Below are 12,492 nucleotides of genomic sequence, written 5' to 3' on the forward strand. Positions count from 1 at the left end.
CAGACAAACGGCGTGTCGTCCCTTGTGAGACGAGTCAGAGGTTCTGCTATCATTGAAAAGCCATGAATGAATCGGCGATAGTAGGCGCACAAACCAAGGAAGCGCCGGACGGCTTTTTTATCGACAGGAGCTGGTAATTCGGCAACAGCGGCAAGCTTGTCCGGATCGGGATGGATTCCTTCGGCGCTAACTACATGTCCAAGGAATTTTAGTTCTTTATAGCCGAAGTGGCACTTCTGTGGCTTTAGTGTGAGGTCCGCCGATCGGATAGCCTCCAGCACGCTGCGCAGGCGGTGAAGGTGCTGCTCAAACGTGGTAGAGAAGACCACCACATCATTAAGGTAGACAAGACAAGTCTGCTACTTGAGCCCTGTGAGGACAGTGTCCATCATTCGCTGGAAAGTTGCCGGTACTGAACAAAAGCCAAAAGGGAGCACTCGAAATTGGTATAGGCCGTCTGGAGTCACAAAGGCTGTTTTCTCACGGTCTCGCTGATCTACTTCGATTTGCCAATACCCGCTTTTGAGATCGAGAAAAGTGAAATAATGGGCACGACGAAGTCTATCCAGCGAATCGTCGATACGTCGCAGCGGATACACATCTTTTTTCGTCACGTTGTTAAGTTTTCGGTAGTCGACGCAGAAGCGTAGCGACCCGTCCTTCTTTTTGACAAGTGCGACTGGAGATGACCACGGGCTGTTAGATGGTTCAATAACGCCATCGTCAAGCATCTCGGTGACTTGCGTACGTATTGCTTCACGTTCTTTGGCCGACACGCGGTAGGGGTTCTGGTGTATCGGACGTGCGTCCTCGTACGTGATGATCCTGTGTTGAGTGATGGACGTCTGGTGGATCTTTGAGCAAGTTGCGAAGCAAGACCTGAACTCGAACAAGAGCGCTCGTAGTGCAGTCTGGTTAACGGTGGACAGATCAGGATTGATGTCAATATTACTCAATGACGTGTCGGCGGTATCCACTATTTTCGACGTGAAACAGTTGGTGACGTTTGCTACTTCGTGGGCAAACGCTATCGAAGTGCCACGGAAAAGATGTCGATGCTCGTTGCTAAAGTTGGTTACGAGCAATTCAGATCGACCATCACGAAGGTGTATTACACTTCTAGCTACACAAATGCCTTGCTGCAGGAGGTGTTCTAAATTTGTCTCAGCCACCACATCGCCATCGCCCAAACCACAGCATGTTACGTCGACCTGAACACTTGTTTGTGGAGGAAGCGTCACACTCTGTTCAGAAATACGGAGTACGTCGACACGCCTTCCACCATCCTGCACGTTGATTGCTCGCTGGGCTGAGAACGTGACGCGGCGCTCTTGCAGATCAATGATAGCTCCATTTTCTTGTAGAAAGTCAACCCCCAAAATGACGTCACGGGAACATTCGCGTAGAACAAGGCAGCTTGCTACGAATGTGTACCCTTGAATCTGTATTCTAGTTGTGCAGGCACCCAGTGGAGTAACGACGAGGCCACCAGCTGTCCGAATCTGCGAGTTATGCCATGGCGTGATGACTTTCTTCAGCTGCGTTGTCAGTTTCCCGCTCAGTATGGAATAGTCTGCGCCGGTGTCCACTAACGCAATAACTGCACAACCGTCAATTGTCACTGCTATGTCGAGTGAAAGTCGGCCATCCTTTGCAGCAGTATGTGATGTCGGACCAGTTTCTGTACAGTTCTGCGTCAATAGGAGGTCTTCAGCGCTTAGACGTTCAGCGACCCCGCCCCCAGAGGTCGCTTTGGCTAGTTTTCCCGGCGGGGGCTGGGAGACCGTGTGGTAGAATACCGCTGGGGCGTTGATGAAAATCGCCTCGATGATGGCGAGCGCGACTGGCGCCCGGCAGATGGTGGTGCATGCTGCTGGGAGAGGTAGTTTTTGATGACGCGCGGTCTCTGGCCGTAACGGGGTGGCGGTGAGTACGCAGAGAAGCCGCGAAGCCCAAGACGGCGATAAGGACACTGGCGGTACAAGTGATCAGCTTCTCCGCAGTGAAAGCATAGAGGCCGGTGATCGGGTGTGCGCCAGACATCAGACTTTCGAGGAGACGTGCGCCGATCGTCGATGTACTGAACTGGTTGCACTGAACGATGGGCGACAGAAGCACCAGGGACCAAGGCCAACGGTGGTGGCGTGTACGTGCCTTCGTAGTACGGTATGTGCTGTGCTGACTGTAGTGAAACAGCAGGAACAGGATGGCCGAATAATGGCGGCGTTGCAGCAGGGTGTTTCAAGGCTTCCGCGTAGGTTGTCTCACGGCGGTATTCAGCAGGAGCTGGCACAGCTGTATCATGAGGCAAGGTGTCCCGGAGGGCCTGGTGCAGCTCATTCTTGATCACAGTTGCAATAGAGTTGACTGTAGGATGAGGTGTTACACCAGCCTTTTGTAACTCTTCACGTACTATATCACGGATGAGTTCACGTAGACAGTCGTTGTTGGTTCTAGTAGCGGTGAAAATGTCGGCAGTAGACATGCCACTGACTTGCCTGTCATATTGGTTGGATCGCTGCTGCAGCATTTTTTCAATTGTCACGGCCTCGGACAAGAACTCCGCAACCGTCTTCGGAGGACTTCGCACGAGGCCGGCAAAAAGCTGGTCCTTGACACCGCGCATCAAGTGACGCAACTCTTGTCCTCCGTCATTCTTGAATCGGCCCGTCAGAAGAGGCGCGTCATGTCTTCGACGAACGTGGTCACAGTTTCGTTTAGCAGCTGGACGCGGGCCAGAATAGCTCGTTCAGCTCGTTCTTGGCGATCAGCACTGGCATACGTCTGCAGAAGTCTACGAGAGAATTCGGGCCACGTCGTCAGCTGTTCCTCTCGGTTTTGATACCACGTACGTGCCCCGTCTTCGAGATAGAAGTAGACACGACCCAGTTTCGCCGCGTCGTCCCACTGATTCAAGGTGGCTACGCGCTCAAAATCCGCCAACCAGTCCTCAACGTCCTCGTGCTCCGAGCCATGGAACGTCGCCGGTGCGCGTGGGCTTTCCAACGTGTAGCGGTTCGACGTCGTGCTTCCCGTGCCGGTTGCCGAGGTTTGCACCGAAGCGCTGGTCATGTTTGTCGACGTGGTGGGAGCAGTATCGTCGGCTTCCGGAGGCAATCCCCTGATTCGGCGGCTGGTCCGATGCACGGGAGTATTGACTGGCACTGGACTCGTATCGCGGCTTCCTGGGGGTGGGGGGGGGGGTCTGCAGCATCCGTGAGACTACCCAGCACTTCCACAAGTTTGTCACGATGAGTCACAAGTACTTGGGGATTTATTAAACCACCAGGTAGCTAGCACTAGGACGATGCGTCAGTCGTGGCTGGCTCTCGAGCAAAGAAGAACGCGATCGTCTTTTTTCCTCCAGATTTAGAGCCGCTCTTGCTGTGAACCCACTACGTGCTGGCGGCAATATATATAGCATGTGTGATTGCAAATAAAACTTTAGTTGCAAGTTAGCGCTGTGTGTGTGTGCGTCTACCTTCTTGTGTCCTTGTCATGGTGCGCTATGCACTGTAAAAACTACTCGTCATTTTAATGGTAAATTCTTTATCATTTTTTAAAAGCTGCCGGCGTCACATGGAGAAAACGGCAAAACCGCCGTCAATAGTAGTGGAGAGAGGGCAAAGAGGAGGCGAGGAAGAACCCACGGGCGCTTTGGTTGGTTTCCATACAGGATACGTCACGGGACGTCGCTAAACACGTGTTTTGGTTGTCGGCTTGCCGTCTCTCTCTCCCGCTTCTCCCCGAGCCGCCGTCACCGCAATTGCTACAGCGTGTTTTTTTTTTTTGTCTACATGTCTTTTCGTAGTATTACAGAAACCGCGTGCGCGTTGCGGTTGTGCTCACTTGATTGATTCAGTTTGCGTTTTGAAGGCGACACATCGTGGAAACTGTGTTCAGAAAACACAGCCCCGAAACTAATACGCCTGCAAAAGGTGAGTAAATTTCCATGCTTCCATTTTTGCAAAAATATTCGCTGTGCTCGTGACAAACATCGCAAACGCACGTCTCAGACCGACTGTGCTTTGGCCCCGCCGCGGTGGTCTAGTGGCTAAGGTACTCAGCTGCTGACCCGCAGGGCGCGGGTTCGAATCCCGGCTGCGGCGGCTGCATTTCCGATGGAGGCGGAAATGTTGTAGGCCCGTGTGCTCAGATTTGGGTGCACGTTAAAGAACCCCAGGTGGTCAAAATTTCCGGAGCCCTCCACTACGGCGTCTCTCATAATCATATCGTGGTTTTGGGACGTTAAACTCCACAAATCCATCGACTGTGCTTTGACTCGTCGGATATTCGGTTGGAGGTTCTGCTTACGAGCACTTCGGGCGTCGTGACAAAAATTATCGCAGGATGACTCTTTGTACTCGCGACCACGCATTACGCACTTTGGAACATCGGCACCACGGCCAGCGCGTCTGCTGCTCGGAGTCGTCACTAGGCCTAACTCCACTCTCGGCGCCGACGCGCAAGATGAACTTCGAACTTTGTGGGCAAGAACAACGCGTCAGCGGTCGCGCGGCACTGTGCTTCTTCGTAAGCAACGAAGCCCGTCGCCCGCCTGCTCCTCAGTGCAGCGGATGTTCATTTTACGCACGCATCGGCAGCGGACTCTACGGCCAAGCTCGTCGCGCAGCGGGCGCGTCTCGGCGTCCCGAATTGCGAGACCAAACACGTTGTGCGCCTATTTTTCGTCGCCGCATCTATAGTGGGCATCGTCACCGAATGCCGCTACCCAGCACATCGCGTGCCGAGTTCCCGGACTTCGCGGCCAATCACTTCGAGGTTAAATAAAGCACTGGGTGCAATTTTGCGATTTAGGCACGCTTGGGGCTGTGCTTGGTATCGCAACAAGCTGTCATCAATCATCTGAAAAAATAAAAGCCTCGCAGATAACCGTGCCCGGGACCGGGTGAATGATGAAGCGCATCACAGGCAAGGTGAACTACAACTTACAAGCTGTGGATTGCTAATGACAATCGCATTGTTCCTTATGTCTTATGCTCCTTATATATGTGTTTATGTAAGTACAACTTTTTACTTACATAAAGCACTTAGTGTGTGATTTTTGCAAACTCAACATGTAGGTAGTAAAGCTTTTATTAATCCTCGTATTACAGTTCGTTTTTCATGTGCTGCAGTGCCCTTTATGGTGTGGTGGTGACGTAAGGCTGTAACCGTATTTCAAATAAATATGCAAGTACATGTGCCAATTGCATTGCAGTATCTTTTGCAGAATCCGCTGTAAGTTAGACACACTTCAGTGGACCATACTGACACAGACGTGTAAATTAGGCATGCCAACGGGCATATACTCTGAAAAACTGGGCCGCCAAGCCCACAAACGTTTTTGCAATTGACATGAAAGCATTCAGGCAGCAGAGCATCACTCTGTCATATTCAGTGTTATTTCACATAAACATGCCAAGTGCCACAATAAAAATCATCGTCATCTGAAATTACCTGCATGCAGGTAAAGTGATTGCGCAGCACTGTAGAAGCGACTACCGGGTCGCATATTGTGTCGACATGCGAGACACCATCGTGATCGAGTGATCGAGAACACAGTCATTTCAAAATGACTACGTGCAGTCACATCGGTGGTGAAGCTGTCATATTGACAACTGCGTTGTATTTCTTAGTGACATGGCGAGCTGTCAAAATGATCAAGAACACTGTCATTTTTATAAGACAATATGCTGTCAAATTGTCGACTAGGTTGTATTTCATATTGACATGGGAGGCGTCAAAATGAAAAAAATACACCTTAATTTATGAATGACGGCCTGCTGTCACATTGACGTTCAAATGCTTAGAAATAGAGCTTCATCAGTTTAAGGGTATACCCTTAAAAATGATTAACCCCAACCAACTAGCCCGGCAAAGTGTCTTAGCCAAATTTGGTATTACGTGACGCCAATGGATTACGAAGGTATGTGACTGGTGCAAACATGATGATCCTGAGATGCGTGTCATGTGACAACATGACTACATGGCACAGTCAAAGTGCCAACACATTTCGACGTGACGTGATGCGCGTGCTCACCGTCGTTCATTTCGTCGCGTCACGCCGGCATTGCCACACCAGGCGCCGGTACTGCCGTATACACGCAGGCACGCTATGCGTTGCTTTGACGCATGCACGTTTTAGCGCGTCCGGCGACCCTCCGTCACGAAAAAAGCGAGACGCAGTGTTGTCTGTGTAACACATCGCCGCAAAATGCAGCATGTCGCGCTTCGTGCCGGTTGTTGTCGGGCCGCGTCGACGGACGCTGGTCGCGCCTGGCGTCAGACTATAAGGCTGGTGCACACCGGCGACTAGCCGCGGTCGCGCGACCATTTGCGACTGGTCGCAAGCAGTCGCGAACGGTCGCAAACGGTCGCAAAGCGACTGTTTTGGCCAGTCGCTTCCTGACCGATTTTTTGGTCGCGCGACTGCAGTCGCAAAACACTTTAACCAATCAGCGAAGACCAGAAGTGACGTCAGCCTTTGTTTACATCCGGCCACTTCGTATGTTATTTTTTTTCTCGTTGCGCTTGCCTACTGCCGTGAGGTACGAACTACACGTACGTTCCTCCGTGGATTTTTCCTCGCATCAGGCGAATGCCACGACGGCCAGCTTTAAGTGCTCGGCCAAGCTCCTCATCGACGCAATTAAAATGTACCCATATCTGTATGACAAGCGGCACCCTTCTTTTAAAGATCGGACAAAAAAGGACCGGGCTTGGGCAGAGATCGGAAGCATGTTCGGCATGTCGAGTAAGTACCGAGATTTTTTGTTTCAGTAGCTATATAAGCAAGAACAGGTGTGTACTGCATGGCTGGCGTTGCCAATGAATGAACAATGAAAATATTGGTATTTGTACTGCAAGGTTTTAGTTTGCATGAGATGTATTGACTGTGATGTATGCGGCGCAGTTGTGTGCACGTTTGTTCTCGCGACTTTCCGAGTTTAACATCGAAATCGACATGACAGAACATTGTATAGCTGATAATAAAGCTCAGACGTTCGAAATACTGCTCGCAGTTGCCAACTCACCTAGCGCATGCTCCTTGCTGTGTTTGTACGTCATCGTCTGGCCAAGGGAATGTGTGCTTTTGTGAACGTGCGGCATTTGCAATGCATAATATCTAGTGCGCGGTGAGGGAGGGGGGAGGGTGTTACGCTTTAATTTTGCCTATGCATTGCAGTTGTGCTGTTTTAAAAAAGAATGCAAAGTAGCTTCTGCTTTGAGCGCATATTGGGCACTCCATAGAGGAGCGTGTAATTAAGACATACAAAACATGTTTAGCAGCACTCTCAAATGTCCGGATTTGGGAGTCAGACATGCTGTTGATGCCAAATGACATGCAATCGTAAAAAAAAAGATATGGTAGTGTTCTAGGGGCTGGACGAACACTGAAGGAAAGCACAGATGGGGGAATTTATTCCTCTGTAATGTGGCCCATATCTAATCCTCATTTCTTCACAACTGTTGCTTTCCTCTCCTGTGTTTTTGTCTATTGGTGCCTTTATATTTCGATTATTCCTTTATTCCCAGAGGTTATATCTCTCCGCTTTCAACTGTGCTTCGTTTTTGTTTTTCTTTGTTCCTATATTTTAAAGTAAATTTTTCATGTCTGCTTCTATGTGTTGGTATGTTTTCATGTTTTGGTCCCTTTATTTTCTTATAATTTCCTTCCTCTCGCTCTCTCTATGTTACACTTTGAGTCATATACTATGTTTGTTGCATTTCTTTCTCTCAAAAATTTTCATCTTGCTCTAGTTAGTTTCATCCTTCTTTTCAAGTTATTTAACATGTTTGCTTTTGTTTGACAACAATCGCTCCCGCTGTACACGACAGTTTCGCTTGGCCGATACCAATGGTATATACTCACCTGTAAAGTTTTGCACAATGCAGTAATGCTTAGAAAGTTTCACTCTGAAGGTGATAAAGACATCATGTGCTAGTTCATGAAATAGACTTTTTGCAAGTGAACTTCAATTGCCGACAGTATAAACAGCTTCTTTGTTACAATAGCTTGGCAGACATGCTTACCTTCAAGAAATAGTGTACATAACTCTTTGCGCAACTAATCATTGCGTTAGCTGTGATGTCGTGCACATGTAGGTGGACGGTCGAAAACACTAGGTGGGCGGCATTTCTGGAACCCTCGGCTGCAGGTTCCCTCAATCATGGGCAGAGATTTTGCAATGTTTAAGCCCCTACCAATACTTAAGTTTAGATGGCATGCGATTCATTTTGATTCCCAATATTCAGATTTCTAGGGTGCTGCAGCCGAAATGATCTGGGCAAAGAAAATAAAGACCGCTCACAATTGTGCTGAAATAAAGTAGAAAATTTATCAGCAATACAGTATGCACAATACATTCTTACAGCAAGGGTTTTGTTTTCAGGTGTCCTTGTTGAGAAACGATTTAAGAACCTGCGTGATATCTTCAAAAGCAAACAAGACATACGTGAAAGACAAAGAAGTGGAGCCGGAGCAGCCGACATTCCAACAATAAAATGGCCCCATTTTGAGGCCATGCTTGAATTAATGAAAGGAGAATCTGAGCCTGTGGCTTAAGTTCAATATTAGCTGACTATTGAGTACTAAACAAAAAAAAAAGTTGATTTAATTCACATGACTGTTATACATACACATAAATACACACATATCGATACACATAAGTACACTGCACATAAACATAGAAGTCCCAAGAGGTAATTCACAGTGGGCATGCATGTGATCATGAACATGGTGGCAATGGGCTGTTTTGATGTCGAGTAATTGTGGCTACAGCTACGAAGAATAACTCTGTGCATCATTCTTTCAGGGTACTGTGCAACATGAGTGCCATTGACCAAAGGTAATGAATAATGCTTACCCTCCATTGAACAGAAAATGAAATGTTTTGGTTAGCATAGCACAATGCATCAGCACAACACAAAAAGTATAGCATACCGTACAAGTAACACGTGGACAGCTTCACAAAACAGAATATTGAGTGTACTTTCTGTGTCATTCTCGGCTCTCATTTACCAAAAGAAGGAAGGCTTAATACAAAATCTAAAAATCTAAAGAGATCGCTTATTGCATGTGTCATGAGGCTGTTCATAGACAAGCATTGCACATATTCATTACAAGAATGCAGCATAAGTACTTATATTGTAGCAAAACAGTGAAAATGCTCTAAAAATGCAAACAATAGCACTGACAGAATCACATATTGCATGTTCTCTTGCAGCAGCCACATCACAGCAGAAGAGGCTAACGAGAGGTGAGCATGCACAAAAATTTTCAGTACCATGTGCATGCACTTGAAGCTGTACACGCATGGACTTGAACCTAGAAACATTATTTTTTATTACAAGGTGATTGTACTTTGCAAAATTATGAAAAATACAAGCGTGCTTGAAAGGCGGTGTTCAGGTCGTTAGCTTGCCCAAACCACTGCATTTTTTTAAATACATTCAGCACTCAACACTGAACAAAAGCACACAGGAATACATGAGGGCACAGGCATTGTTTCTGTGTGAATGTGGTTATTGTACAACGTCAAATATTTCTGAAAAAGCAAAGTATTCATCAGCGACAGGCCGCAATTAAGCAAACTAATGCATTATCTGCATAGACTGGCAACACATTCATGTCAATTCGTTATGAACAAGTGCCCAGTGCTGATTGCAATACAAGTGAGCTGAATAATGTGAAGCATTCACTCATTCCTAGCAGTAAAATGATGCTGCAAAAGTCGTATGCAGCATGTGTTCAAGAAACATAATGACAGCAGGCACAGTTTCATCAGACACATCCTTTGCACAGCCATTTAGGATTGACTGTATAAATTTCATTCACATAGCCAGTGAGATATTGTTACGGGGTTAGAGACTTTTGTACAAAATGCGTTTACAGGGAAAAACCCACAGGCAAGATTCACAATGGCCGATTAACACCCTCGCGTGCTTATCAGCTGCTTGAGTTCTTCCTCTACCTTTACTTCATCTCCGTGACAATATCTCTTGTTCTCATTTAGATGCGCAACCTACATAGCATTTTATTAACATAATAGGCACATTAAACTTCTGTATGCACACCTTCCATACAGCAGTGCTCAATCAAGAGGTAACGCAAGTGTAAAATAAACCTCGTGTTGAGTGAAATCATAATGGCATTTTAACTCCCGAAGAATGCCTAAAACTGTTCATGTACTAGTGGCATCATCAAATACATAGAGAGAAGTTTTCATCACTGCAGATCACCGCCTCGGCCAAGCCATGCAGCGGAACCGGAACGTACCCCTGATACGGCTGAGGAGACTGGTGTCGACACCTGCAGCAATGAGTAAAACCTTTATGAATCCACCTAAGTAATGACAAATGAAGGGTATGCATAGATAGCCAATCTATTAAATCCTAAAAACATGTTTTGTAACCTTCTTCTGGTTCTAGCACATTTGGAGAATGTGCCTAATGTTTTCACACCAGATTCTGCTGCATGCAATTGTAACACTTTATAAGTTGTATAATAATACTGCCTTCTTCTGCAGTGATGCTTCAGCAACCACCTCAAGAGAGCAGCCACCATCAAAACGGTGTGTAAACGAAAAAATTATTTTAGGTACTCCTGGCAAGAGATCACAATCACAACTTTTCGAAAAGGATCTCTTTCTGTACATTTAAGCAATATGTATAATTCACTGCAGGTCACGCTCGTCAAGACGACAACGGACCTGCGAGGGCGCTAGGTGAGATATACCGCTAACTCTTAGAGGATAAACTTGCAGATTTTTTTCTAACAATCCTGCGCATGCTACAAAATACAAAACTTTATAAGGTTAACGCTCGGTCAAGTTGATACACAGACATAGTAACAAAAAAGAGTGTGAGAACGACAAGGTAGGAACAGAAGAAACAGGATAGAGCACTCACTTTAAACTGATGTTTTTATTTTGGGCACATTTATACTAAGGCAGACAGAACCCATGTAACTACCGTAATATTTAGGCGTTAATATCAGAACATCAGCACCCTGTCCCAAAACACGAGTGTCCGTTTCAAAGATCAAAAGCCCATTCATTTCTCACGGAGAGGTAGACGCCCTATTGACACATTTATCTTTTAGGTGTGCTATTTAATTTGCTTCAGTTCCTCTATATTTTTTTCTTGCTTAGTGCCAAAAAGCACAAACATCAGTTGAAAGTCAGTGCTCTGTTTTGTTTCTTCTGTTTCTACCTTGTCGTTCTCACACAGTTTTTTTTGCTAAATGGTGCTTCACGAAGTAACAATGCAACCTTAAAGCATTCATATGCATGAATCGCAGATCACACTTGCTTTGCAGCAATGCAGGAGAGGGCACAAGCCATGAAGCTGTGGCGCAAGCGTGCATGGAGCACCTTGAACACATCAGAGCGAACAAGGGGGTCATCAAAAAAGATAACATTGGTTTCTTCGCTCTACGTACCGATGCACGCCTCAGAGAGCTACCAGTGCACATTGCACAAGATGTAATGCATGCAGTAGAACTTATGCTGTATGAAGCAGAGGCAAAATTGCATCAGAGCAGTGAAGCAAATTGAAGTGTTTATATAATGTCAATGACACCCATCTTTTTTTATCTTGTGTTCACTTTTCTAGTCTCAACTTAAAGGGGTCATGACTGGTCACTCAACAATTGACGGTTGTCAGCAAAAAACAAAACTACAGAATAAAATGTGCTAGTACACGTGTGTAAAGGGGCCTTAAGAGATCATTTTAATCAAAAATATGCCGTAGAAGTGCTCGGCTCCTAAAACTCAACCTACCACAAGTGACCGCCATTTTGTCATGGCATGAGAGACGTCACAAGCCGAAGGAGCAATGGCAAATGGTATACGCATTGCACATTCACAGGACCCATTTTGACATCCGAAATTATTTGCTGCAAGTACCAGCGCTACATTGCTGACACAGTAGCCATGTTTCGACCCCTGGAAGTCATTTAGGTTTAGTGGAGAGTTCAACAATGCGAAAAAATTTGATTGCAAGCGCAGTTGATGACGGAACACGGCCGTCTGCCAGATTGCACACTGTGCAGCAGCTTGTCGAGCAAGCGGTTCGTGATGTCATGGATAGTGAGTGCGTCAGTATTGCCCAACTGTCAGGCGACTAGCTCGTTTATAAAAATATGCGATTAAAAATTAGCAGCCTGACCAAATCGCTCGAATTTTGCCAGCCTGTATGTGAACATACAAGAATCAGCTCATACAACACACATTATGGTTGAAAATTGGGTGTCATGACCCCTTTAGGGCAACTTATTTCTGTGATAATTGTAGTGATAACCGTGCAATAACTCAAATATTTTAACATGAATTATTTATTTTTGTGTTTTCATGATTATATTTGGACATGACAGTTTTCCCTGTAATGTATCTGTTGTGTCACGGGTGATTTTTCTCTTGTTTGTTTAGCTTAAGAAGATGCTATGTACATAAGTTCTGTAAGCAATAAAATGCATTTACAACCCAC

General features: G+C 46.3%; 3 protein-coding genes across 32 annotated transcripts in view; 2 read left to right on the forward strand and 1 right to left on the reverse strand.

Annotated features, from left to right (window-relative positions):
• LOC119173303 (uncharacterized) overlaps positions 1 to 12,492 on the reverse strand; it is a 509,098-nt gene that overhangs the window by 135,341 nt on the left and 361,265 nt on the right. For 16 of the 27 annotated variants that reach the window (XR_012895519.1, XR_012895513.1, XR_012895518.1 and 13 more), the window contains one exon: positions 8,318 to 10,315. The exons of the other annotated variants lie outside the window; for them this stretch is intronic. The gene's annotated coding sequence lies outside the window, so the exon portion shown is untranslated. Of the gene's footprint in view, positions 1 to 8,317; positions 10,316 to 12,492 lie in introns of those variants that run through there. 27 annotated transcript variants of the gene reach the window in all.
• LOC142818054 (uncharacterized) overlaps positions 3,817 to 12,492 on the forward strand; it is an 81,512-nt gene continuing 72,836 nt past the window's right edge. Inside the window, exon 1 of the mRNA XM_075896278.1 lies at positions 3,817 to 3,938. The gene's annotated coding sequence lies outside the window, so the exon portion shown is untranslated. The remainder of the gene's footprint in view (positions 3,939 to 12,492) is intronic.
• On the forward strand, positions 3,949 to 12,491 carry LOC119174071 (uncharacterized). Of its 4 annotated transcripts, none has more exons than XM_037424861.2 (6): positions 3,954 to 6,757; positions 9,231 to 9,263; positions 10,241 to 10,327; positions 10,533 to 10,577; positions 10,689 to 10,730; positions 11,324 to 12,491. In XM_037424861.2, the coding sequence occupies exons 1-6, from the start codon at positions 6,136 to 6,138 to the stop codon at positions 11,491 to 11,493; spliced, it is 999 nt and encodes a 332-aa protein (XP_037280758.2). In that variant the 5' UTR covers positions 3,954 to 6,135; the 3' UTR covers positions 11,494 to 12,491. The 4 variants fall into 4 exon arrangements, with proteins under 4 accessions (XP_037280759.2, XP_037280758.2, XP_075752391.1 ...); XM_075896276.1 differs by lacking the exon at positions 3,954 to 6,757 and adding an exon at positions 8,713 to 8,852; XM_037424862.2 differs by lacking the exon at positions 10,689 to 10,730 and having other exon boundaries at positions 3,949 to 6,757.

The sequence above is a fragment of the Rhipicephalus microplus genome, chromosome 5 (genome assembly GCF_043290135.1).
Source record: "Rhipicephalus microplus isolate Deutch F79 chromosome 5, USDA_Rmic, whole genome shotgun sequence".
NCBI classification, from domain to species: domain Eukaryota; kingdom Metazoa; phylum Arthropoda; class Arachnida; order Ixodida; family Ixodidae; genus Rhipicephalus; species Rhipicephalus microplus.